General features: G+C 54.2%; 1 protein-coding gene across 1 annotated transcript in view; it reads right to left on the bottom strand.

The window, feature by feature from the left end:
* The window catches only part of IGSF5 (immunoglobulin superfamily member 5), a 37,635-nt gene extending 18,817 nt beyond the window's left edge, over positions 1–18,818 (bottom strand). The window contains exons 1-4 of the mRNA XM_028505204.2: positions 18,156–18,818; positions 14,824–14,902; positions 8,323–8,640; positions 3,258–3,557 (exon numbers count right to left, since the gene is read on the bottom strand). Of these exons, the coding sequence (XP_028361005.1) occupies positions 3,258–3,557; positions 8,323–8,640; positions 14,824–14,881 (676 nt within the window). The 5' untranslated portion in view covers positions 14,882–14,902; positions 18,156–18,818. The remainder of the gene's footprint in view (positions 1–3,257; positions 3,558–8,322; positions 8,641–14,823; positions 14,903–18,155) is intronic.
* Positions 18,819–25,178: the final 6,360 nt, after the last annotated feature.

Genomic DNA, 25,178 nt, shown 5'->3' with positions numbered 1-25,178 from the left:
CACTGGAGGCTGGCAGGCTATGGGCTGGGACCGGGGAAAGGCTCTGGGAGTGTGGAGCATCTTCTTGGGCCAGGTGCTCAGGAACGAACAGGAGCCTGTCCCGAGGACACCAACCAGCTGGAAGGAATTCCCACGGGCAGGCTATGCAGCAATCCAGGCATCGGAATAAATAAGGCCAGGAGCGAATAATAGCGTATTGAATGAAAAGGAGCCCATACTAAAATTGTTGTTGTTTTTTTCCAAAGGAAGAGAAAGAGAAGGAAGTCTTCTCTGTACAGAAGAATGCCAACTGATAAATAACAGAAAAATGATGGAACCAGAAAATCAGTCTTGTGACCATCAGTCAATAATTGATTCAGGCAGTGACTTACTGAGGAATGGAAAAGCTAGCAAGTGAAAGAGCATTGAGAAAGAAGACACTCACACAGTATTCATAGATTACGGATTAATCACAAAGGCAAAGGGTATCTTTACAAGGAAGGAAGTCGGGGACTCGCCTTAACCAAATGATCGGACTTGCTACCAACGGCGGAGAAAGCCGGCATCGTGCCCCCACATGACCTGGCCCGTGTCTCGGCAAACATATTTAGCCTAAATCTAAGTGTGCTGGAAAAACTCGGACAAATCCGTATTGAAGGGCATCTTGCAAAAATGAGTTTTTAGGAAGGTTTACATCGGGAAAGACAAAAGAGCTGGGCGAACTGTTGGAAATTGGAAGAGACTGAGGAAGACCTACCGACGGGCCAAGGGCGACGTCGGTCTCAGGCTGGCCAGTGGTCTGGGGGAGAACAGAGCCACGAAGGACCGCTGGGGGGATGTGCATGTGGACCGTGTATTGTACAACAACACTGTGTCAGCGTTAACCCCCCCGGGTGCCCGCTCCATCCGGGTCACACAGAATGACCTTATTCCAAAGCACACGCTGAGGAATTTAGGGGTAAAGAGTCATACCCTCTCCAACTAACTTTCAAATAGTTCATTAAAAAAATAAATAAAAGTTAAAAAAGAGAAGCAAAATGACAAACTGTTAACATTTGCCGTATGTAGATAAACATGCATTGATATTCATTGCACTATGCTTGAAATTTTTCTGGGGCGTTTAAGTTTCAGAATAATAAGCTGGAAGGAAAAAAAGCAAGCTAGTTGAATTCCAGCTTCCTCTCTTTATGTAGTCTTGCTGGGGAAGAAGCTACATGCCTTCCAGTGGAATAAGCTAAAATAAGTTGACCTTGACTTAACATCAAGGAAACACCAGTTTCTGTGTCCTTGGCCCTCAAAAGCCCTGGGGCACATCAGAGTGAGGTCAAAGGTCTGGCTGGCAGCCCTGGGTCCCCAGTCCCGTCGACAGCACCAGCTGGAGCTGATGCCACAGCACGCGTGGGCGGGGCGTGCTCTCTGGTTCCCTGCGCTCCATCTCCGCCCCGACACACACTCGCTCGTGCTTTCATTTCTGTGGTCCGCCTCGTCCCTGGGGCATCTGGGTTGGAGACAGATGCAAAGCCCTGACATCGGGGTGGGGGGGGCAACCCTGCAGGGCAAGCACAGAGCCACTCTGCGGACGACAGTCGGGCCCTGAACGGGTCTTCCGAGGCTCGCAGGGACACCATCTGCTATGGGGTGGGCTGTGCCCCCAAATTCATGTGTGAGAGCTGACTTCTGGTACTTTAGCATGTGGCTGTATTTGGGGAGGGACTATGGAAGCTGCAGTTTAGCTGAGGTCAGCGAGGTCAGGCTGGGTGTAGAACGGGCAGCGGGTCCTGATCTGATATGACCAGTGTCCTTCTAAACACAAAAGGGACCTCCGGGCACAGGCAAGCACACAGGGAGAATGCCGCCTGAAGATGAAGACAGAGCTCAGGATGATGCTTCTACAGGTCGAGGGACCCAAAAGGCCAGCGACCCCAGAAGCTTGGGGGGGGGGGGCAGGAAGGAGCAGGTGCTCCCTCATGGACCACGAAAGGGGCCAGCCCTGCCGACACCCTCAAAAGCCCTGGGCTTTTTGAGGGTCCAGACCCTGGAGCTGGGACACGGACCCCTTCTCTGGTTGAGCCCCCACTCACACTTGCTGTCGTCGGCCCTGGGACACGCCTCTGACCTCCAAGGGGCTGCTCCCAGTGCGGGGCTGAGTTGACAGGGGAGCAGATTCAGAAGCCAGACCGGCAGGGTCACCGCCCACCATTTGTAGCTCTAGGGACGCGGGCAGGTGCCGAACCACACCGTGTCCCTGTCACCGCGCCTTTACCACAGGAAGAGCAGCATCTGCTCAGAGGGCTTTGTTTGGTTAATACCTGAGACATTTACAACAGTGTCCCTAGTGAGCAGGAGCTACGCAGCACTGATGACTATTATCATCACTGCTACGATCGCCATCATCATCATCATCATCACCTCGCTGCAGCTGGAGCTTGGCTCTGGACTCTGAAAGTCCTTAAGGAAGGGAGTTTTCATACGAGGACAAGCCTTGGACGGAGAAAGAAGCTCGTTCCGGCTTCCCAGCCCCTCGGCCCCAGCCCCTGTCCCACCCAACAAAGAGCAGCACCCCTCTGCCCTCCCTCTCCCGGCTCTTGTGTAACACGAAGGCACTCGAGTCCATCTCCAGCCCCCGAGTTCCATGTTTTCTCCTCCGTCCTGGCCGACTGGGGCCCAGGCCGGCTCTGCAAACCTGGCGAAGGCGTGTAGTGAGCATTTTTCCTGTCCGAAGACCCTGCAACAAGTGCCTTTGGGACTTAAACTTTCAGTTTATGTTATTTAACCCCATTAAAAAATCTACATCAACTTGGTACTTTGAAACACACAGATTTGTTGGGTAAAAAAAATGAAACCTTGTGATTTCACTAAGATTGGAAGGAATCTGAGAGGACCCACGCACCCTCCTGAAATATTATGAGCGCTTTCTCCTCATTGGCCCAGGAAGGGATCACCTCAGAACAACAAATAAAAGCTGAGAAAAAAAAAACATTGAATTCAAGTATTTATCTCTGAACTTGATGCTGTTTCATGCTACTAATTGTCAAGATTCTCACTGATTTTCCCACGTGAGGAGGAAAGGAGCAATGCCAGGAGAGGAGATTTGCAAATCAAGCGGCATGGCAGGGCCACCGAGCAGGCACTGGAAGTAGCTTGTCTCGGTCACCGCTCGGCCCTGAGGCCAAGGTCGCCGGGCGGATTTCCTGGACGAGGAGCTTCGGCAGCAGCACACACAAAGATAGGCATGCGGTAATAATAGACCTTACATAAAGCAGAAAGTCTTCACTTACCCAGGGGAGGCGGGACCACGGTAAGATTTATCGTGAGGGAATCGCGGGCTTGCAGCCCCTTCATGTTGGCCACACAGGTCACTGTCCCGTTGCCCTGCGGCGTCAGGGCCAGCAGGCTCAGGGCGCTCTGGGGGTCGTCCGGCTCCGGCACGGAGTGGTAGCTCGAGTGACTCACCGGGGCGCCGATCTCCCAGGAAAGGTCGGGGAGCGGCATCCAGCCCACCGCGCGGCAAGTCACATTACAAGGCTCGTCCTCAATGACTACAAGACTGTCACTGGGGGTGAGCAGCTTGCCCACAACTGAAGGAGAAAAGAGAAACATTCTGAAGGAAGGCCCACGCCCCTCGCCTCCCAGGCGCCTTTCATTTTTCAGTGCGCCTTGCGTGTGAGCGCCACCTCCCCGGGCCCGAGTCGGCCGTGTCTGCAGCGGGAAACCTTCATTCAGGGGCACCTGGGTCTTCATTTGCACTTCCCAGGCCCACGGGGAGAGGCGGGATGGCTCACCAGAAAAGGTGTCATTCCAGGGAAATGAAAAAAAATCAGGACCCAGGGGGATATGGATTATGTGGGAAAGGGAGGGCCCCCGTGCCTGCCACGGGGACTCCACAATCCCTAAAAAGTTGCCCTGGACCGCCCGGGATCTCAAACAAAAAGGGCAGTGCATCCAAATTGAATCCAATAGAATTCCAGGAGTAACTGCCCTCAATCACGTATCAGAATATATTGCCCAGCCCTGGCTGGCATAGCTCAGTGGATTGAGCGCGGGCTGGGAACCAAAGTGTCCCAGGTTCAATTCCCAGCCAGGGTACATTGCTGGGTTGCAGGCTATAACCCCCAGCAACCACACATTGATGTCTCTTTCTCTCTCTCTCTCTCCCTCCTTCCCCCTCTAAAAATAAAAATAAATAAAATCTTTAAAAAAAAGAATATATTGCTCGGACAGACTGTTGAAAAGCCATCGCCGAGGACGACTCACACGTGCCAGCGTCCACGCCGTTGGCAACGCGTCCGAAAGCACTCCGGTGCTGCCGGTGTCACCACCCACGGGCCCCGCTGCAGACACAGCCTCCCGGGACCCAGCTCACGGCCACGTGCCAATTACAATGTCAACACCCCCAGCGGCGTGATATAATGGAAAGAACACCGGACTGAGACTCGCAACCTCTGCCCACGGTCCTGGTTCCCCCCAGAGCTGGAATCATCCGCCTGGGCAAGTCCCTGAGAATTTCAGGCTGTGTTGTTCTCCCTGGGCGCGAGGGGATTTGACTGAACTACTAGTTTTCGGCCCTCAGGTTTCCACACCCCCCACACTCTTACAAACCACTGCGGACTCCAGATGCCTCTCATTTGTGTGGGTTATATCTACGGAGACTTACCATGTTTGCAATTAGAATCATTTCCTTTTAGATATTCAAAAATAACAGTAATCCAATTCATAGTAAATATAGATTCATATTTTTATGAAAATACCTATATCTCAAACCAAAATGAATTCGTCAGAAGAGCAATATTGTTTTATGTTTATGCAAATCTCTTTCACCTCTGGCTGGATTTCTCATATCTCCTTCTGTATTCAATCTGTTGCCATATATTGCTTCATTTAAAGGTGATTTTTAAAAAATCTGAGCCCTGGCTGACGTAGCTCAGTGGATTGAGCTCCAGCTGCAAACCAAAGCATCACAGGTTCAATTCCCAGCCAGGGCAACATGCCTGGGTTGCAGGCCACAGCCTCCAGCAACCGCACATTGATGTTTCTCTCTCTCTCTCCCTCTCCCTCCCTTCCCTCTCTAAAAATAAATAAATAAATCTTTTTTTAAAAAATCTGACTTCACAGAGCTGCAGAGCTGGAAAAATGAGGAGCCTTTGACAGGCTTTTCAGAGAACCACGGGTACCCTTTGATACTACACCAACACTTGACAAGTGGTGGCTTCTTGAAGGTCAGGGTCCCTGTAGAAACGGAAACCATATAAAGAAACGTTCGCTGTCTGGTAGGTTACAAATCCATTGCTCTGCCTGGCCCTTGGGATGGCTCCGTTTCGCTCACACATCAGTCCCTTGCACACCACTGGTCCACTGAGTTGCACAGACCTCTCCAGGGTGCAGTGGACAGCCCCTGGTTCACATGTGGGAACTGAGAGTGGGAATGGCCACCAACACCTTAGTACTGTCCTGAAAAGTGTCAGGACCTCACAGATCCTCTTGACAGGGTAGGGGGAGTACCTGGGGATTCCCAGCTGAGACTGAACTGGACCCCCACTGGGAAAGCCCTGCTCACCCAGAAATGTCAGCTTTCCCATCATCCTTTGCCTGCAGAGTGTCTTGGAGGGGGCAAAGCACGGTCACCAGCTCAAGGACGACAGCACCCGCCACAGTGGGAGGGCACCAGGTTTGTCCCTTAAGGCCAAAGAGCTCTGTCCTTGTCCTCGGTTTGGTTTGCTCCTTGTTTCGTTTGTCGGAGCGGTTTAAGACGACAGAAACCCAGAGCAGTGGCATTGCCTCAGCTAACAACAGGAGAAATCGGCCCTCCTCACACCTGAGGGCGGGAGGCTGGCGTGCGGCTACCTGGTGGCTCGGGCACATGCTGCGATCCGAATGCAGCATTTTCTTCTCTGTGTGTATCGGTGATTCAGCTCTTCCCACCAGCTTTCCGGAAGGTCAGCCAGGAGAAGGGCACGTTGTATAAGGTGGTAGCCACAACACGTTACATAGATTTTGGGGTGACTCAGTATGGAATTATGTAAGTTCCCTTTATTGTTCTCGTTGATACTCGAAGAGAACAAAACGATCTTTGGATAATGCGCTTCCAAGGTATATTGGATGTTTGCTCTTTTTTTTTTTTCAAGATTCTTCTCCCCTGAGGGAGACCCTGCTGCTCAGAGAACATTTGTTCCTCTAAGAACAAGGTGACATTCGGACCAGCGGAACCGGGGTAAAACAACCGAGTTCTATCCTATTCTGCAGGGTCCTTCCTCGGGACCTTGGCTGGGGACGATTTCAACTTCCCAAGGTGCTTGCTCTTCTATTTCTTCTAAAACAAAAAGCTACATTCATTATTCACATATAAAAATATGTGAATATTTTTACAGATTTGCAACTTTGGGAAGAGGTGCTACAAAACCACGTGGATTTACGAATTTGGCACCATGAACAGCGGTCACAAGCCATGCCTTGGCCGTGGTTCCTGGATCCAGGAGGGCCCTCTTCCTCCCTCACCTTCCAACCTTGCCTCTCATCCGCAGACCTTTGAGACACATCTCAAGGGGCAACTTCTCCTTGGAGTCATCCTTGGAGATTGCTACTAATTGTCTCACCCCCCTCCCCAGTTTGAACCCAAGCTCTCTCTCCACCCATGCAGCCTCTGGGTGCACACTGTTCCTCCTGTGCTTGCACAAGCCACTCTTCTCGTACAGTTCCAGGGGGCGGGACTGCGTCCTGTTCTGCTGGTCTCTGAGTCCCCCATGACGGTCTAACACAGCGGTGTGCTCCTACTGAGGATGCAGCAAGTAATAGTGGGTGGCTCTCTGGAGATTGCAACGGGCCGGGTGCTGCTCTAAAGACTGTCCGAGACCTGTTCATTGACCGCATGGCAGCCCTGTAATGAGGACACTGGGTCCTGAGCTGATGTGTCCACAGTCACAGGCTCGGTCAGTGACAAAGCTGGGACTGGAACCCAGCACTTGGGCTCCGGAGAGCTGTTAACCACTAGGCCACTACGGTTCCAGAGTCTTCAACCATCCTCCATCCCTTCCTCATCTGATCCTCACCATACACCTGAGCAGTGGGGAGAGGAGTCTTGTCCCAGTTTTAAGGATGAAGAAATTGAACCAATTCAGGAGTCACCAAGGTGGGGAACTGATGAACCCAAAACCAGAACTCACATCTTTGATTCATTTTCCGGTGTTCTTTCCCTTATACCACAAATCATTACAACAAGAATCTGGTCATGCAGGCGAGGCCAGGAATCCAGGTAACTTCGCAAAATCACTTAGCATCACAAAATGTCATCGGGCCCCTAATTAAACCACGTAAAGACACATAAAGTAAAGATGCAGTGATTTGGCCAAATGAAAAAATGCAAGTAGAAATCGGTAGACATGTATCTGCACCAAATGTTACCCAATTTGATTTGATCGCATGAATACAGACCAAATCTTTGGAAATTTCACCTAGACAAGCAAATAAGTAAACGTGAGAAAAACTTCAAAGACACAATGTGGTCTGTTTTAAAAGCTGCTGCTGCTGCAGAGAGCTAGCTCCAACGCATCTAGAAATAGTATGTAATTGCATTTTTAAGGAATGCAAAGTGATTAAACTTTAGAAACGTGTTCTGAATCCGTGTAAATCATCCTTTTATTTTTTCACTATGCAACGTGATCTTCAGAACCTAAAAATCAGCTTCGAAAATGAAAGATAAGTTGCCCCTTTTTATACATTTTGTTTACTCTTTTTTCTAAAACCCTTGACAGCTTTCCCTGGAAGAGCCACCGGGGTGGGGAAACGTAGTAAATTGGGGAGATGAAGCTGAAAAAGGAAAAAGTTACAGCACAATTCAACGTTGATAAAGATGTCCGAGTGATGTAAATATCAAAAATTATGTAAGGCAAAGAAATCGCGCCAAGCATATGAAAAGCTGGGCACAGGGCGGTGACTGTCAGCTCTCCCTGAATCATGGACAAGTGAGGGCAACTGGCCCCAGAAGTGTTCCAGGATGTGTTTCCAGAAAAGCAATTAGGTACTGAAATGGACGAGATGGGAAGTAACAGAAACCTGTTTTTAAGAATCTTAGTCATAGACACACGGAAAGAAAAGACGGAAGGAGGGAGGGGGAGAAACAGAAAGGAAGGAAGTAGAAAGAGGGCCCGAGGGGACGGCGGGAGAGAAATACACAAATAACAAAACCACAAACCCTGGTCAGTTCAGAATTACCCTAAGCGTGACACCAACTGGAGGCGCCGCAGACGTCGCCACATAGGACACGAACCTCGGACGGTGCCTTGCATTTCTCTGACACCTGACCCGCGGGGCTCCGAGCACCACCGCCCTTGGCCGGTCCCGCACACATACCTTGGACGGAGAGGAAGGCGGACCCCTCGCTGTCGCTGTTCTGGAGGCTGCATTTGACGCGCCCGGCATCGCTGAACTTCACGTCGTGGATTATCATCTCCGAGATGAAGTCGCCGCCCTCCTCGTAGCTGGCAGAGGTGAAGCGGTCACTGGTGATGATGGGCTCCTTGGGCGTGACGCTCAGGACCACGGTGCCATTCAGAGCCCACATGATGAGCCTCCAGCCCTGTGAGACCGTGCAGTTGAAGTGGGCCTCCCCGCCCACCAGCGCCGTGGTGTTCCGGGGGCCTTCTATGATCTGGTTGCTGGATCCGGAAGCTGAAACGCAACCCGTGTTTTCAAGTAAATGCATGAATCTGTAGAGATCCACTGTGGCATTTAACCCTTCTGCCTACAAGTGGGGGCCCCTGAGTGGCCACCCCATGGTCCAGGCTCCGTGTCTTACTGTCCCCAACCCCAGGTCTCCCCAGAAGATCAGGAGCTTCCGGGGGATGGAAAGCCACTCCGTCCCTCCGTCCCATGTCCATCCCCTTCCTGCACAGCACTTAGCATCTCAGCATCTCAGCTGGATTGGCAATGAGGAGGCAATGCTCCCCCTCCCCTTCCTGCAGGATGTCACCTTAAGTATCTGGCCCCAGCTTTGCCCAGAGAGCCACCACTAGCCCAGCTCTGTCACATTAGGGGAGTTTTTTGGCCTCGCTCTGAAAAGAGCGCTTTTCCTCCTGGTGAAATGAGGAAGGCCTACTTCCGGGGCTGGGAGGGGACAGCAGAGCACCTTGTCTTTACAAAGAGGATGGAGACGCCCACACACTGTGACCATGGCCCATGCATGCTCCCTGCGCCCTGAGAGCCCCCACAGGGGGTGCTTAAGACAGTGTCTGTGGCTGGAGGACGTGAGGAATGCAGCCAAAGAGAGACGGAAGCTGGGTCCCGTGTGTAGGGACACGGGGCTGTGGAAAAGTCAGTGTGAGGTAGCCAGAAGACGGTACTGTCACTGGGGCCACGCCCCTCCTCCTAAAGCCGGGAGACAGAGAAAGGGATGAGGGGTGGGAAGATGGGGGGAGTCAGAGCCCTTCATGAGGATGCTCAAGGGGTGCATTCGGCAGCCCCGTAGAAGGTCTCACCACGCCTAGTGTTGGGATGAAAGCCCAACGCTCTACAGGGATGTCCAACCTTTTGGCGTCTCTGGGCCACACTGGAGAGTTGTCTTGGGCCACGTGCTAAACACGCAAACACTGACAAAAACAAAATATCTCACAGGGTTTTAAGTAAATTTATGATTTTGTGTTGGGCCATGTTTATAGTCATCCTGGGTCACATGTAGCCCACAGGCCATGGGTTGGACACCCGTGCTAGAGTATAAGACCACGGACCCCAGAGCAACAGTCCTGGCTCACCGGATGAGTTTTCTCCCCTCCCCGTGCCCCACTCCCCACGGCTGCAAAACAGGGGCACTGGTTCCACAGTGACTAGTTTCAAGAACCGAAGAGGACGGTCCATGCAAAGCCTTCCAGGTGACCCCCAGGCACTCAGTGAAAACTCACTATTACATGACCTGCAAGGGGGACGGCACTGACCTACAAGATGAGCCAAGAAAACCATAAAGTAACGTTGTTTCCATTCCACTTTCCACAACATTCTGCCCCTCGCTTGCCGGGTGCCCTCTGACACCGGTTTTAACTGGGGCGACAGTTCTGACTGATCCCCCCATGGAGTGCCCTGGGGGCTCTCTAGCTCACGAGAACTCCGTCATGATCTCTTGACACGGAGCGCGTCCTGCACCTGAAGAACTCAAGCAATCTCTGGGTCACTCATCACTGGTTTTCTTACTACTCTACAAGAGCAAATTGGCGGCCAGAGTTTTCCTAGACTTTCCCACGCTGGTAATAATAATTCGAAGTATGGCAATGATAGTCTTCAAGGTCACTATTTTCGTCTTTCACCGCCTATGGTTTCATGCTGAGAAAACGAAGACCAGGACCTGTGACCACAGTGGTGGTGCCCGGACCTTCCTGCCCTGAATTCCCCTCCTTCCCACTCCTTCCCCTCTGATCTCATTCAGGGTTTGTAGCAAGAAAACGCCCTGGTGGACCACGCACCTGCCACATTGTGGAGCTGCGTGACCCCTGCGGGTGGACCAGGCAGCTCACCCTATGCATCGAGTGTCCCCAGTGATGCAGCAGCCCCCTTTCCTTCCAACCTTATAAGGTCTGGTGGGAAAGCAGGTTCTAAAAGAATTTCATTACAGCCCCAAAGTTTTCTAGGAAAAAAAAAAGCACACAGCTGGACACACGGTAACGCTTCACCAGAGTACCCAGAATGCACTGTGGGAATACGTCACAGGAGCAGGTAACGGCAGAGAATGAACCCCTGCACAGACAGGGTCCCGAGCCCAGCAGGATGGGGCGGGGAGGCAGCCAGGGACAAGGAGGGGCCACCGGCTCCAAAGAGGCAAAACTGAGGGGAGCTCAGATGTCACTGAGGCTACCCCTGTGCTTGGGTAAACATGTTGAGTACTCCCTGGTCCTTGCTTCCCTCTGCTCGCGAGATGGAAAAAAAATAAATGCAACTTAAATATCAACTCCGATTGAGCAAGTTGCTCAGGTCTGGGATCCCTTTGATCTGGGAGTTTATAAAAGGGAAAAACCAGAGGAAAGGAAGTCAGAAACGGCTCCCCAGGGAAGACACCGCTGTGCCAACTGGGCTCTTTCCACGAGCCCTGGACTTGCACCTTCAGAAGGACAAAAGAGCAGAAACAGCCAAGTCTACACCCAGGGGAGGGATAGACGTTCTCACACTCCGCACCGCGATAACAACGCTCTTCCCGTTCCTGACCCGGCCGGTGGGAGTTCCCTGGTCAGGGCCACGGGGCGGGGGGCGGGGCTGCAGAGACGGGCGAGACCCAGACTGGCGACTGCAGCAGAAGAAGCAACGAATAACAATCTGAGACCACAGTCTCTGTGGTCCCTTTGGTCTCTAGAAGAGACCACAGCCTCTTCCCTGCCCGGCGCGAAGTACATGACATAGATTTCAGTCCAGGTGCCGTTCACACCGCGCCTGTCTTCAAACACCCTGCGGACTGCATGCATGACCAAGGAAACACAAAGGCCGCATACCTCACTTTGCAGCTACGGCAGCGAGAGGGAGGAAGGCAGGGAGGGAGGGGCCTGTGCCAGATGGAAACTCTTTGAGTCTGCACTTGACCTTTAAGTTAAATGGGAGGCACCAAAATCCTAAGCAGGGCATGGCCCTGACAATGCAGCCCGCAGCCTGTGCTCCCACCACCGGAGGACGCCCCTCCGGCTCCTCCTTGTGACTCAGAAGCTGCCTTTCTGGAAACCTGTGGCCCTGTGGCCTCATGCCTCTCTCCCCTCTCTCCTATCAGCTGGCTCTGTGCGGAGCCCTGTCCCACCCAGAACAAATATGAGAAAATGGTAAATAGGACCTTTAATCACAGTCCCCTACCTCAACACAAAGCCTCCCTTTCCCCTCTGCTCTCCCTAGCACTTCGTAGAGCATAAGGGCAAAGGAGGGGCAGAGCCACGGGCAAGGTCAATGTCCCCCTCCCAGGAGCCTCCTGTGTCTACCAGCCACAGTGGTCGCCCAGCACCAGGCCCCCCCGGGAGGGTCTTATCCACTTGCAAGATGCTTATTCATGCTGACACTCTCCCCTTCCGAAATGTGCACTTCCAGCCCGCCCTCTCGCTTTCTCTCTTGCCCCACAATCCCACTGCACCGGGCATCTCGGTATAGAGGCCGGGGTGCCCCCCAGGGTTGAAAAGCTCCTCTTCTTCTGCTCGCCACATCCTTCCATCGGCAGAGTGAAACCACGCTCACTGCAGCAGGGCTGCGACCTCCGTGGCTCCCACCGGCCCGCCACCAGTCGATCCTGAACCTAAGTCCTGCTCTTCAGCAATGGCTTTTGCTCAGCACCCCGGAACAGCAGCCGGCTGCCTCCCTGGCTGAGGGGTGTGGAGCCCTCCACTCCTCCACTCTCCTCGTCTCCAGCTCCTCTCACTGCACCCGAAGACCCTCACCACCTCCCCTCTCTTACTCAACACCGGAAATGCATAGAACAGCAGACGGTTGAAAGTCAGAGGGTGGGAAGGGAAGCAGCATGGAGGGAGGGAAGGAGAGCCCTGCTCTGCGAAGGCAGCCCCTGGAGGACCAAGTGGGAGTCCCCGAGCCCCCGGGGCTGGGACCAGCGGGAGGAAGCTGAGAGGTGAGGGAGGGGGTCCTCGGGTGGCTCTGAGCTTCCTGCTGAGTCCTGCTGACGATGGCAGGAGGTGCCAGCATCACCGCTGTGCCACCGCCACCATGCGGCAGTGAGAGGCACCTTCTGAACACAGCAGTACAATCAGGACCCTCCCTTAGGCCCCAGCTCCACACCCCAGACTTCGTTTAAATATTTCCGTCATTTAGGGCAAAGACCAGATAACCCTTAACACTACCGAAGGCCGAGACCCTGCTTAGCCTCACACCAACTTTCTTTGGCCCCAAACCCCGCCCTCTTCCTTGCCAGCCCCAGGGCCTCGGCCCCAGGCCGCGACCAGGCCAGCTCGGCAGTCTCGCTCCGCAGCTCCCAGCCGAGAGGTTGTCACCTCCTCGGGGAGCCGTCCCAGACCAGCCGATTTAGGGTAAATCATCCTATAACAGGCTTTCAAATTAGTGAAGCAATTATCATGGGGTGATTTTATACTTATTTTTCTATCAGTTAACGCCTGTTTCCCCTGCGGCTTGAAACTCCTTGCTGGCAGGGACTCCGCAGGGACTCCGCCTGTCCCCAGGGGGTCTCCAATCAGCCCGCAGTCCTCTCCCTCCTGGAGCAACCACCTCCAGGCCCCCACCAGAGCCGCCCCTGCCTTCCCCGCAGAGCTCCTGGGGAAAGGTCTGCGGAATACTGCCAACCCACAGTTCCGCAGTTCCCCGCTGAGCTGCTGGGAGAGATCTTTGTGCCACTGTGGCCCAAAACAGCCTCGTGGGAGCCGTGTCCCTAAACCTGTGCTGAGCCTGGTTTGCCAGCCACCCAGGTCCCCAGGCTCCGCACAGGGGGGCGGTGTCTTCCCCTCCACCCTGCAAGCCAATGTCGTCACGCACCTTGGTGTTTGTCAACACCGAGCACCGCGCACTGTCGGGCAGGGGCTTTCGAGCGTCCCTGCTCCCAAACACATGTTAACACGGGAGTCTGGCGCCCACGGGCTTCACGTGTAAATAGCCCAAAATCAAAATGTGTCCGACGGTCCTCGCCGCATGGAACTCACTCTGATGGTCCTCACTCTCGTTCTGGTTCACTCCATTTCATTTTATTTGATGCTGGCATGGCCAGAGTGTTAAAAAACATTATGTATCCCTGGCTGGTGTGGCTCAGTGGACTAAGTGCCAGCCTGCAAACCAAAGGGTCGCTGGTTCAATTCCCAGTCAGGGCACATGCCTGGGCTGTGGGCCAGGTCTCCAGTTGGGGGGCACAGGAGAGGCAACCACACATGGATGTTTCTCTTTCTCCCTCCCTTCCCCTCTCTCTAACAATAAATGAATAAAATCTTTTTTTTAAGCATTATGTGGCCATCGGAAATAGAGCACTACGTGTACAAAGCACAAAACCAGCAGCACGCAGCTCCGCAGTTAGAAGTCACAGTAATGGTCCCTTTGGGGAGCGGGGAGGGGAGGCAGGAAGGAAGCATCCACCGCGTGCTCTTGGTCTTACTGTTGACACACGAAGGTGTCCGGCTGGCGGCAGCTCATCGGGCTGCACCTCCGTGACCGTGCACTGTTCCGTCTGTAGCTTTTTCTTCACTGCGGGGCCTCCAAACCACTGCAGTGGGGAGCACCGGACGACCACCCTGAGGGGTTTAAAACCCAGCCAGGAAACGAGAGAGACACACCTGAAGCCGTGAAATGTAGGCAAGACGGAGTCGGAACAGAGCTCAGGGCGCAAACTCCGGCCACCCTGTGGACCCCGAGGTCCACACACTGGCTGTCTGCAAAGCAGCCTGATCAGGGGACCCCAGCCAGGGGGCCACTGGAGGCCACACCCTGGAGGCCACTCCAGACGACACCCTAGGAGGGGTCCAGAACAAGGAGGCGCTGTTGACAAACCAACCCCCCCCACCACCACCCTGTCAGTATGGAAACTGAGATTATCGCCCTGAAAACTGCAAGATCAGGAAGGCTTCCTGGAGGAGGCGACGCCTGAGTCAGCCTTCCTCAAAGACCAGGCGGAAACAGAAGAGGGACAGGAGCAATGGCTTGTGGGAAGGCACCGAACACCAAAGAAGAGAAGCGGTGGGGTCCGCTGCACCCGAAGGACCGCTCCCGGAGCTGAGTCAGTGCGGCAGGAAGGGGACCCCACTGAAGAGACCCCGCTGTGGGGAGGGGACCGGTGGCAAGCACCTGAGGAACACGCTTCTGGCAGCCGTGTGCCCCAGCGGCCTCCCCCGGGCCCCCTCCCACCCACTGCAGGTGGAGGCCCTGGACCAGGCCCCCAAGCTCCCGAGACCGTACCTGGTAGGCCAGCCACGACGACCAGCGCGGCCAGGATACCTCGCCAGCTGCCCTCCATCTCCGCATGTTCCTCCGCACCTGGGGAAACAAAGCAGGCAGGTAGCAGCCTCTCGCTGACGAGCGTTCACCGCGCAAAGCTCTGCGGAGCCCCCCCCCCCCCCGGCCCCGGTGTGACCGAGCACGGCTGCGTCAGCGCTGGTCGGTGTGGTCGGTGGCCCCGGCCTCACCTGGGGACTTGTTAGAAAACCGAATGCTGGCACCCAGAGGACCAGAGACTCCGGAGCTGAGCCCAGCACCCTGTCTACACCAGGCTCAACTCTGGCACGTGCCCAAGTTGGAGAATCACTGTGTCACATGATCTCCCTCGCAAGCCCATGCATAAATTATGGGAGCCCGTGGTGCACCATTACTGCTGGGTTCCTGACCATGGCGGAGCCGCCTGGGCTCCCAGGTCCCCACTGCAATCCCGGCGCCTTAGTCACGGAGAAGAGAAAGCCCGGCACACGACAGCTGCACGGGGTCGAGAGCGGACACAGGCAGCGCGTCGAAGAAGCGGGGCACGAGGCTACTAGAAGGTGGCGAGAGGCATGAGAAAAACAACAGGGGGGACATGTGCGAGGGGTGTGTGCGGGGGGCGGGGGCTGGTTCCCGCCTTGAGTGGGGAGGCCAGAGGAGGGCGCCCAGGAGGTGTCCTCTGGACGGTGAGGGAGGGGAGGGGACACAACGTGGACACCTGGGCAGAAAAGCTGCCCAGGCAGAGGAGCAGCAGGCGCAAAGGCCCTGGGGTGGCATCATGACAGGCATGTTTATGGACCTGCAGTGGGGGCTCTGGGGCTGGGGCCGAGGGAGGGGTGAGTGGACGTGGGAGAAGTCAGAGGTCAGAGGCAGAGTGAGGCCTTACCAGCCCCCAGCAGCACGCCAGGGCCTGTCATGTGTGCCCCTCGGCCCTCCCGTTCACCCCTTTGCTCTCCGATGCCCTCTAGCTCATCCTGCAACCCTGTGTCTTTTCTCTTTATTGTTCCCTTCTCTGCAGACGGGCCTGTCCAGGGCAGAAACCACGCTGCTGGGTCTCACTGAAGCGTTCAGGGCGAAATCACCCGCCAAACATATCATGAACTGTCTACAAAAAAAGAAAAAAAAAAAAAAAACAGCTTCCTAACCTCAGGAAACGGTCTCTGTTTGAAATGTTCTTCAACCACCACCACATGGTGCCTGGTGACAGAGGCGGCTTCGCCTTCATCTCGGGCACCACCCAGGGGGCACAGCTGTGCTGGGGAGCTACTCATCCCTCCAGAACATACGGGGTGCGGGCTTCCACCAGAGCCCCGTGGCAGGATTTGCGCAGTGTGCTGACCCCACCCAGGGCTCCGGTCCGTTTCCTTCCTTACGGGCCGAAGGGAACAGACCCACGGGCTGAAGCACAAGACCTGAACTAGGCCCCGGAAATACCTGCCTCACGGAAGTTTGCGGAGCGCACCTCCCGCAAGATGCAGAGTCGCACAGAGTGGCAGGGTGACGGATGGCAACTATGCTCAGGCCCGACCACCTGTTACATGCCAGCGTGTGACTGGGCAGTCACGGCCCACGAGAAAGACCCTGGGCTCCCCCACCCCGTGGTTTTCCAGTGTCTCTTGACAGCAGAAGTCAGCGTGCCTTTGCTGAACCCTAACTGCTCGTGTCCAAGGGCGAGGGTCCGAGTGTCCATGCCAGACCACCACCCTGCTACGGAGCCCGCCCCTGGCTATAAGCTGAACTAGACTCAGCAAATCCCTAAGCAAACCGTGCGCCTGGGTGGCAAGGAGCACAGCAGCCGCTCATGGCTGAACTGGAGTCACAGCCTTCCGAGCCTAGTTCAAGGTCCCCAGTCAAACCATTCGCCAGTTTTCAAGGTTCAATGAGCACGGCAATCACCACCAATCTAGCTAGAATGCTGGACCCCAGCAGAGGATGAAAGAGAAACTGAGCCCTGGAGTCAGGTTTCGCCGAAAGCCATAAACGAGCAGTGCGGGCCCAACGCTGCGGAAACCCGGGCAACAGCTAAAGGTCACGCGGAAACACTTGGAGTCGCTGATAAGCAGCAACCTGAGTCAGGATGCAGACGAAGGACTGGTGACAGCTTGTCAAGTGCTTCCTTCTGCCTCCGTCCTCACCCACCACTCTCGCTCGTTCTTTGCAGAAGGCTCTACTCCTACCCGGCCGGCAGAACCCAGGGTGGGCGGGGTGGGGTCCGGCCGGGAGCCACAGCCGTGGGTTTGCAAGGGGCCGGCACTGGAAGAGTGTGTGCCGAAGGCACTGTCATAAAGCTGACTCCAAGTCTGAGCTGAGACCAGACGAGCCGCTTGAATTACACTGGGACCTGTGCCAGGTCGTTCGCAAGTTTCTGTCTCTATGGCTTAGTCTGGTGGGCCCCTGAATCTTGCCTTCTCATTCCTTTCCATGTGGAAGGCTGGACTCGCCAACTTTTAGGTGAAAGACTCCTGTCTCCTTTTCAAAATCTTAAATCTTACTAAATTATATTAACTAGATAGGATTTAACCCTCAACCAATTCCCTAATGCCCCAAGATCCCCAAATCACTCGGGTGGTCTGGACCCACCCAGCTGGTCGTCTCAGGAAGAAAACTGGTGACTTTGATCATCCCGCTTAATGTCCTCCCCCTCGCCCCCCGGCACAAACGCTGATTTCTGGGTGCTTGGGAACAGTGTGAAATCAGGGACCTCAAGCCCAGAGGGAAAGAAGGGCTTGGCAGGCAGGGCGTGTGACCACTGACAGGCTTGCTGCAAACCCCCATGCCTTTGAGAAGGCACGGACGCCCCTAATTCTCTCAGCACCCAGCTCCACGCGCCGCCCCCCCCCACGCTGGGGCAGAGGGGCGCTGGCACCGCCTGCCAGACCTGGGGCAGCCCCAGAACCCCCAGAAACCTCGGAGCGGGTCTCCTCTGCACAGGCCTTCTCACCGGGCACCCGATCGCATGCCGTTTAAAAGGTTGTCTGACGAACAACGTGAGTCACAGTAACTTTCCAGCATCTGCACCCTGACCTCCCAAATTCCAGCCCCGGGCTCGGCTTTCCACACATCCCCGAGAACAGCTCCCTGTGAAAGGGACACTCGCTCCATCAGAAACCGTCTCAAGTTCCCACCCTCTCTCCAAGCAAGTGGCTCTTTTAATTTTTAACTGTGGACAAGTTGGGAATCAGAATATGTTGTCATCGGGACCGGCTGACACTTTCCCCGGGAGGACAGCCGGAGTGCCCCGCTCTCTGGAGGAGACCCGGGAGCTGTGGGATGTTCCCTACCGGCCTACGCGAATACCTGTCCCCGAGCCGCCTTACCTCCGGCAGGTGGCTCTTCTCTTCTTCGGGGCTCCGGGGAAGGCTCTCCGTTTCCAGGAGGCGCCTTGGCCTCCGTCCTCTCTCCACACAAACACAGGAACAAATTCAATCCAGCCACGGGAGAATCCTGACCCGAGACCTCAGCAGCGAACAGGAAGTCCCCAATGACACGGTCTGTCACGTCACAGGCCGGGCTGCAGACATGGAGGTGGCCTCTGCCAGCCACAGGCCCTCGCTGCCTGGAGGTGCGTGCCGCCCCGCTGAGCTCCTGTTAATCATTAGCCAGCCCCAAACAGCAGCCCAGGAAGTCCGGCCGGGGCCTGGGAATGCCAAGGCCGTGGGCCGGGACCGCCCTCCAGCTCAGCCTCCAGCCCTGGTCTCTCCTCCAGGCCTTTCCCTGGTCCTGCAGGAGCCAGGACCGGCTGGGCCGTGCCGCACCGTGGTCTCCCACCCGCTGGAGGCTGGTCGGCCGGCCCGCCCGGCCCTGCTCCCGCTGGCCTCTGGCCCAGGCCCAGGGGCTGGTGAAGCCGGTTCCTTCTCCCCGCCAGGCACTTCCACACCCGCAAGAACAGGTTCTTTGTGAGAGAAGAAAAGAGAGTCCTTGGGGTGCAGCGCTCTGGAACGTGGCCACCTTGAGGGGTGAATCAGAGTTTCCTGGGGAGCGTTTGCACGGGACTAGGTAGGGGTTTTCTGACCTCCTTCCCGCCCAGCCCCCCACCCCCGTGCCCCACTCCCAGCCCCCACCCCCAGCAGTAAACAAAGGACCTTGGCTTTTCCGAGGGCTTCGACAATTTCTGGGGAAAAACCCTTCTCCCAAAACCCTGATGCACAGCGCCTTGTTGAACTGCCTTCTCTCTCTCTCTCTCTCTCTCTCCCTCTCTCTCTCTCTCTCTCTCTCCTTTCTCTCTCTCTCTCTTTTGAACTGTCCTCGCTTACATGGTTCTTTTCTCAGTACCTGGCTTGTCTCTCCCACGACATTTAAATCTTGCCGGGAGACTCAGGATCAAGGGCGTCTGTGGAGAACAGGCACCAACAGAAATAAGCGTCGTGTGTTCAGAGTAAGACCCTAACGTCGATCCACAGGGAGATGCCGCCCTTCCCACCCAAGGCCGTCAGAACACGCCACTCTGGGAGACTCGCTTTGGCATCGAGATTAGTTGAAGCTGAAGACATTTGAGATTCAACAGAGGAAAGAAAAAAAAACCTCAGAGCTTCCCTTTTCTGACTTACAGCAGCAATCTGGGGGATGAAGACGGCCGTTAAATCTTCTCCATGGTGGGCCCACCCCCAGAAGGGAAAACACAGCCAAAACCTACTCCAAAGCCCTTTTCCCGGGGACTTGATGGTCCTGAAGGTGGAAAGACCATTTGTATCAATGTACGAGGGGGGATCCAAAACAACCCAGAATTATCTTCGGGAGGATGGGCCCCTTATAGGACAGGCTTCCCCTGCCAGGTGCGTGTTCTAAGAACCTGTCCGGGTCAGTGTACCAGCTGGCGTTGTTGTGAGAGGCTGCGTTCAGCTTCAGTGAATTTTTTTGGAAGACTCAATGTGTTTGCCCATTTCATGACAGGTGATTGACGAGGGCACCTGCCCACACTGCACTGAGTGTTCAGCAGTTTTTGACCAAAAACGGGGTGACCCCTCAGCTCCAACCTCCTGTTCACCTGATCTCACCCTGAGAGACTTTTTGTTGTTTCCCCAGATTAAAAAAATCCTGAAAAGGAAGTGTTTTGCCAGTGTGGAAGAGATGAAACAAAAAACCAGCAGACGCACTAAAAGGCATCAACATTAATGAGTTGAAAATCTGTTTTGAGCCGTGGAAAAATACATCTTGATAGGTGTACTGCACCAAACGGAGAGTACTTGGAAGGCAGCTGAAGTTTAAACATGTGAGAATAAATACACGACTTCTTATATATACATTCTTGTTTGGGGTGGGATACCCCTTTGGAGACAAACATTCCACTAACTTCCTTATGTCCTGCCCGTTCTCCTAAAAATCTACTCCTCTTTCTTAAAGAAACCTATTTGCTCATCACAGAAAAAGCCTGTTCTCCCCCTTCCCCTCACCGTACTAAATTAGGTACCTAGACCTTTAACCGTTTAACCGGCCAGTTACTTCTTCCACTGGCTCCTGTGTGTCTGCAAAATAAAGCTTCTTCTCCAGTTAATCCGGCCTTGGGCAGTTGAACTCACAAGCCGCAGCCACTGAACTTACAAGGGCAGAGGAAAAGATTGGTTTTCCCTCCCCTACAGAGCCCCGTGCTAGGGGCTGGTCAGAAAAGGGGTGAGCAGAACCGACACTCGGGGAGTCGATGTATTAGCCCCAGAGTCTTACAAACCCACACGGGGTCACAGCGCCTCACTCATGAGTCCCTGAGGGCCTCGCGCAATTCAGAACGCAAATAACTTTGGAATAATGAGCTACAAGGATGACAATCTAAGGCCAGTGTCATTCATTTCTGCCCTGCTGTGTTTTTTTGATTTCCTCAGCTTCCGCCCTCAGATGTAGACTGTCGGCCAGCCCTGGGGGACACCCGGGGCTGACCTTCAGGGTCCAGTGTCACAGCTGATTTGCCCCTGAGATACCCAGCCCTGGTCTTCGCCCCAGCCCTACAACCAAAGCGTGTTGTTCGAGCTTCCAGAAGTTTCTGTTATAGAACAATGAGTGCCCTGGGGAGAAAATAAAATTTTTCCTCTACTCTCCTTGGGTCTTGGGCCCTGACCATTAAACTGACAGAAGACAAAGATGAACAAGAGTTGACGAACAGGTGCCGCAGTCACTTCCACGAGAGAAAATCGGTGAGGAGTAGCTCCAAGGGGTAGTTAGAACTCGGGCTTATATAGTCAGGGTCTTAAGACAATGCATCTGCGGAGAAGTGACCAGATGAAGGAAAAGGAATTTAGGCTTTGGGGGGTTGGGGTGGCGAACTGTGGGAAGGTGAGAGAGGGGGATTGATGGGAGAGGCGGGGGTTCTGGGAAGGTCTGTTGCGTGGATGCTGACCGCGTCTCCAGTGACTGAGTTCCTTTCGCCCTTCCTGGGACAACAGAGGGGAAGGCGGCAAGTCTGTGTGGTGTCTGCTATTCCTCGGTTGTCTCTGGCTTCACATAAACCTTATGCCAACGCGGCATGTTTGGGAGGCGGCACATGCTGACCTCCCACGAGGGGCCTGATGACCACACACACAGAGTGGTGATAACCACCCGCAGAAGTTCCGCAGCGAGTCCAGGGTCCCCCTCCCCCCACCCCCGCCCCCACCAACGCTGGGTCTGGGGACGGATGTCCACCACTTCCTGAGCTGCCACCCCAGGGCAACGGTGCAAACACTATTTATAAGTCGTAGGAAACGCAGCTACTTTAACTGTGCCTTCCTGAGGGATTTTTTTTCTTTTCATTTGGGAGATGTGCCTTATTTCAAAGTTTGAGCATAAAGAGAGATTGGACTAATATTTTTAGCCTACGCTATTTTAAAATCACAAAGTTCAGGTTTTAATAAAACATGTTCACACTGCAGTGTAGGTCGTGGTAACGGCTCTGCAGGAAGCGGTGAAGAAGGGGTGGGGGGGGCAGGTCCCCTGAGGAAACTGGGTTTGAGCTCGGATGGGGGTGGGCGTGTACGGAGTGACTGAGGACAAGGCAGGACGGTGTCCTGGAGCGGACGGGGCAGCATGCACCGAGGCAGCACCCTGGCATCTCAGGTGGCAGGCACCCGGTGCACCTGCGGGGGCTGAAAGAGGCCCAGGGGACATGAATGCAAAGGGGTGGGGGCGAGGCTGGCCTCCAATGGGCCCAGAGGCCAGGCGGAGTCCAGACCGAGGGTACAGACCCAGCCGGGAGGTTGGTTTTTGTCTTCAGATATGAAAGGGAATGTGCAGGGCAAGTGGTTAATGACTTTGAAACTGGCAGCGAAGAGTATGGGGTGGTCTGATTTCATAGGACCTGAGCCATCTCTGAGCTGCGGCAAACCCTGCATTTGTGACGGCTAATGCTGTGTGTTGACCTGGCTGGGCCACAGGATCCCCAAGTATGTGGTGAAACACTCTTTCTGGGTGTGTCTGGGAGGCCATTTCTGAAAAAGGTTAGCACTTGCGAGAGTAGACTGAGTGACGCAGCTTGCCCTGCCCCGTGTGGGCGGGTCTCGCCTGGTCCATGGAGGCCGTGAGTAGGATGAGAAGGCAGCAGGGAGGGTGAATCCTCCCTGGGGGGGAATCTCGCTGGGGCATCTGTCCTCTCCTGCCTCCCAACATCGATGCTCCTGGTTCTCCAGGCTTTGCACGCAGGCCGGACCCTGCCCCGCCAGCCGGTCAGTTCTCTGAGCTTCAGAGCGGGACCGGAGCCGCCCCAGCAGCCCTCCTGGGCCCTCCTCACCTCGCAGAAGGCAGATCGTGGGACGGTGCAGCCTCCATAACCGTGTGGGCCGATTTCTCACAACAAATACATGTCTGCTGTTGGTTCTGTTTCTCTGGAGAACCCCGAAGCTGGAAGAAAGTTGCAGCAATACAAATGACTCTGGTACTGATGGAAATGCACATGAACTTCATCTGGTGAACTGCATGCAGTTGATTTTCGCCCTGCAGATGCTGATCGGTGAACGTTTGAAAATGCTTCTGCGTCCACGATGGTGCATGGTACGTGCGTCCTGCGAAACCTCCACGGAGCCCGTTATACCGTCTGGCTGCACCCTCATTGGCTGACGAGTTCATTGAAATCCTGAGCACGTGTTTCTGGTAGATCGGTATGAGAGCCAGGACTTTAAATCTCGTAACAGGACCCCTTTGAGGAATATGAGGACACAAGTGACGTGACCCCCACAGAGTATTTAGAAAATCTTAAAAATACTACATGGGATCATATAAAAGTGTCCACATTTAGCTGGGGTTTCTTTTTTTTGCCCACAGAAATAGCAATTTTACATAAGGCTCAATTGAATATAAAGATGAAAATAAAACCTACCTGTCATTTCAACATCACCCACCAATGGGCATTATGAATTTTCATGAACGACTTCCATTATTTTCCTTATCGTAAAAGTGAGACGCATTCACTGTGGGAAAACTAGAAGATGCAGGTAATCCAAAAAGGAGAAAGGAATTGAAGCAGGCGACTCAGAAGAGCACCACGTGGGGGCGATCACTGTCAGCAGCGCGGCGTGCGGCTGCCGAGAGATGTCCGTGTGGCACCTGCTGCTCGGTGACCAGATGTTGTCCACTTCCCATTCTAAGCTCGGCCCCATCAGCAAGGGCATTGTTTTCAACTACCAGGCATAACGCCCTCCACGCAGGCAGCACCACCTACCTAGGCAGGTTCCTGCTGTCGGCCTTCCTGTCGGCTGCAATTTGCCCCAGCATCCTCGATGGTGAGCACCATCACAGCTGGATCTGGGAGGACACACCCACTCCCTTAGGACAGGTTCTAGAAGATGCGGTTGCTCCATGGTGGCACAAAAACACCAGTGATGGCGGGGGGAGGGGGGAGAGACAAGGGAGAGGATTGGGGGCCGTGCACATGCTCCGTGTGATACTGTAACATTGGATGTGTGTCATTGCACACGTGACAAAACCCATACACAGAATGTGCATCAGGAGGGGACCCGAGCGCAGGCTCTGGACCTGGGGGTGACGACGTGTCCATGCATACTCACCAACGCTAACAGAGGCACGCTCTGGTGGGGGTGTTGATGGGGGAGGTGACACGCAAGGCGGGGCACAGGTGCGTATGGAAGCTCCCTGTACCTTCTGGTCAATTCTTCTGGGAACCCAAACCTGCTCTAAAAAAATGTGTCTATTTTTGAAATGCCATTGCCAAGCCAGAAGACTCGCCCGGTGTACGTAAGTCGTCTGAAAGTCCTGGACCAGCGAGAGGCTCTCAGAGACGACCCCACTGCCTCCAGCAGCCGGAGCTCCAAGCAATCCACACCGCCGGCTTTTTAAGTTTGGACAATGTGAATGGCCAAAAAAATTAAAAATTCATTGTCATTGTAATCACAAAAGGAATGTGTTGTCAATGTAAACGATGTGGAAAATTCAGGAAAAACACACACGGAAGTCACTGAGCAGAGCCCAGGGCCCGGAGCCGGGCCAGCCAGGGAGACCCCTGCACAGCGCCAAGAAGCCTTTGGACCCTCTGCGGCGTGCGTGTGCGTCTGTGTGCCCGTGAACGTGTGTGTGTCGTGCATAATGTTTAACTTCTTGTTGAAGTATTATGTGCCATTTTATACATAATTTTTTTAATTTTTCACTTCATCCACTAGACTGGATTAAATAGAGTCCCCTCCACCAACACCAACCCAAGAATTTATGTCCATTCAGAACCTCAGAATGTTACTTACTTGGAAATAAGCTCTCGGTGATCGGTTACAGTAAGGCGAGTCCACACCGGGGTCCACAAAGCTGTCCGTGCACTACAACTGGTGCTCTTATGAAAAGAGAAATTTGGACAGAGAGAGATACAGGAGACCGTGTGCCGTAAGAGGCGGAGGCTGGAGCCGCGCAGCTGCCAGCGGAGGACCCCACGGAGAGCTGGCCGCCACCAGAGGCTGGGAGAGACGAGGAAGGGAGGACCCTCCCCGGAGCCTCCAGAGGCAGCGGGCCCTGCGACCCCCCAAGTTCAGACGTCTGGCCTCCAGAGCTGGGAGCGAAGACACATGTATTTTTTAAGGCACCTAATTGGGGGTGTTCTTTAGCAGTAGCCCTAGGAAACTAACACACTCAATTAACCAAATGACTTAAATGTCTTTCCCTAATTTTTAAGTGGCTAAAAAGGATTGTTTTATGGCCATACCATTGGTTATTTCAAGAATTCTTTCTTATTAAACATTAAGTTGTAGCTATACTTGAGCAAACACATATGCCTTCACGTATCGTGTGATGAAATACAATGGCCATATGATGTTATATCCGCTCTCACTTAACATTCTGTTTTAAGCCTTGTTCCGTATCATTAAAACCCACTCACGAACACTGTTTAATGGCTTCGTAGTAACATGCTGCGTTATGATATGTAACATAATATCATTATA

Source organism: Phyllostomus discolor, chromosome 2 (assembly GCF_004126475.2).
Source record: "Phyllostomus discolor isolate MPI-MPIP mPhyDis1 chromosome 2, mPhyDis1.pri.v3, whole genome shotgun sequence".
Taxonomy (NCBI): domain Eukaryota; kingdom Metazoa; phylum Chordata; class Mammalia; order Chiroptera; family Phyllostomidae; genus Phyllostomus; species Phyllostomus discolor.
The sequence above is the reverse complement of the archived record's forward strand: the minus strand, read 5'-3'. Positions and strand labels throughout refer to the sequence as shown.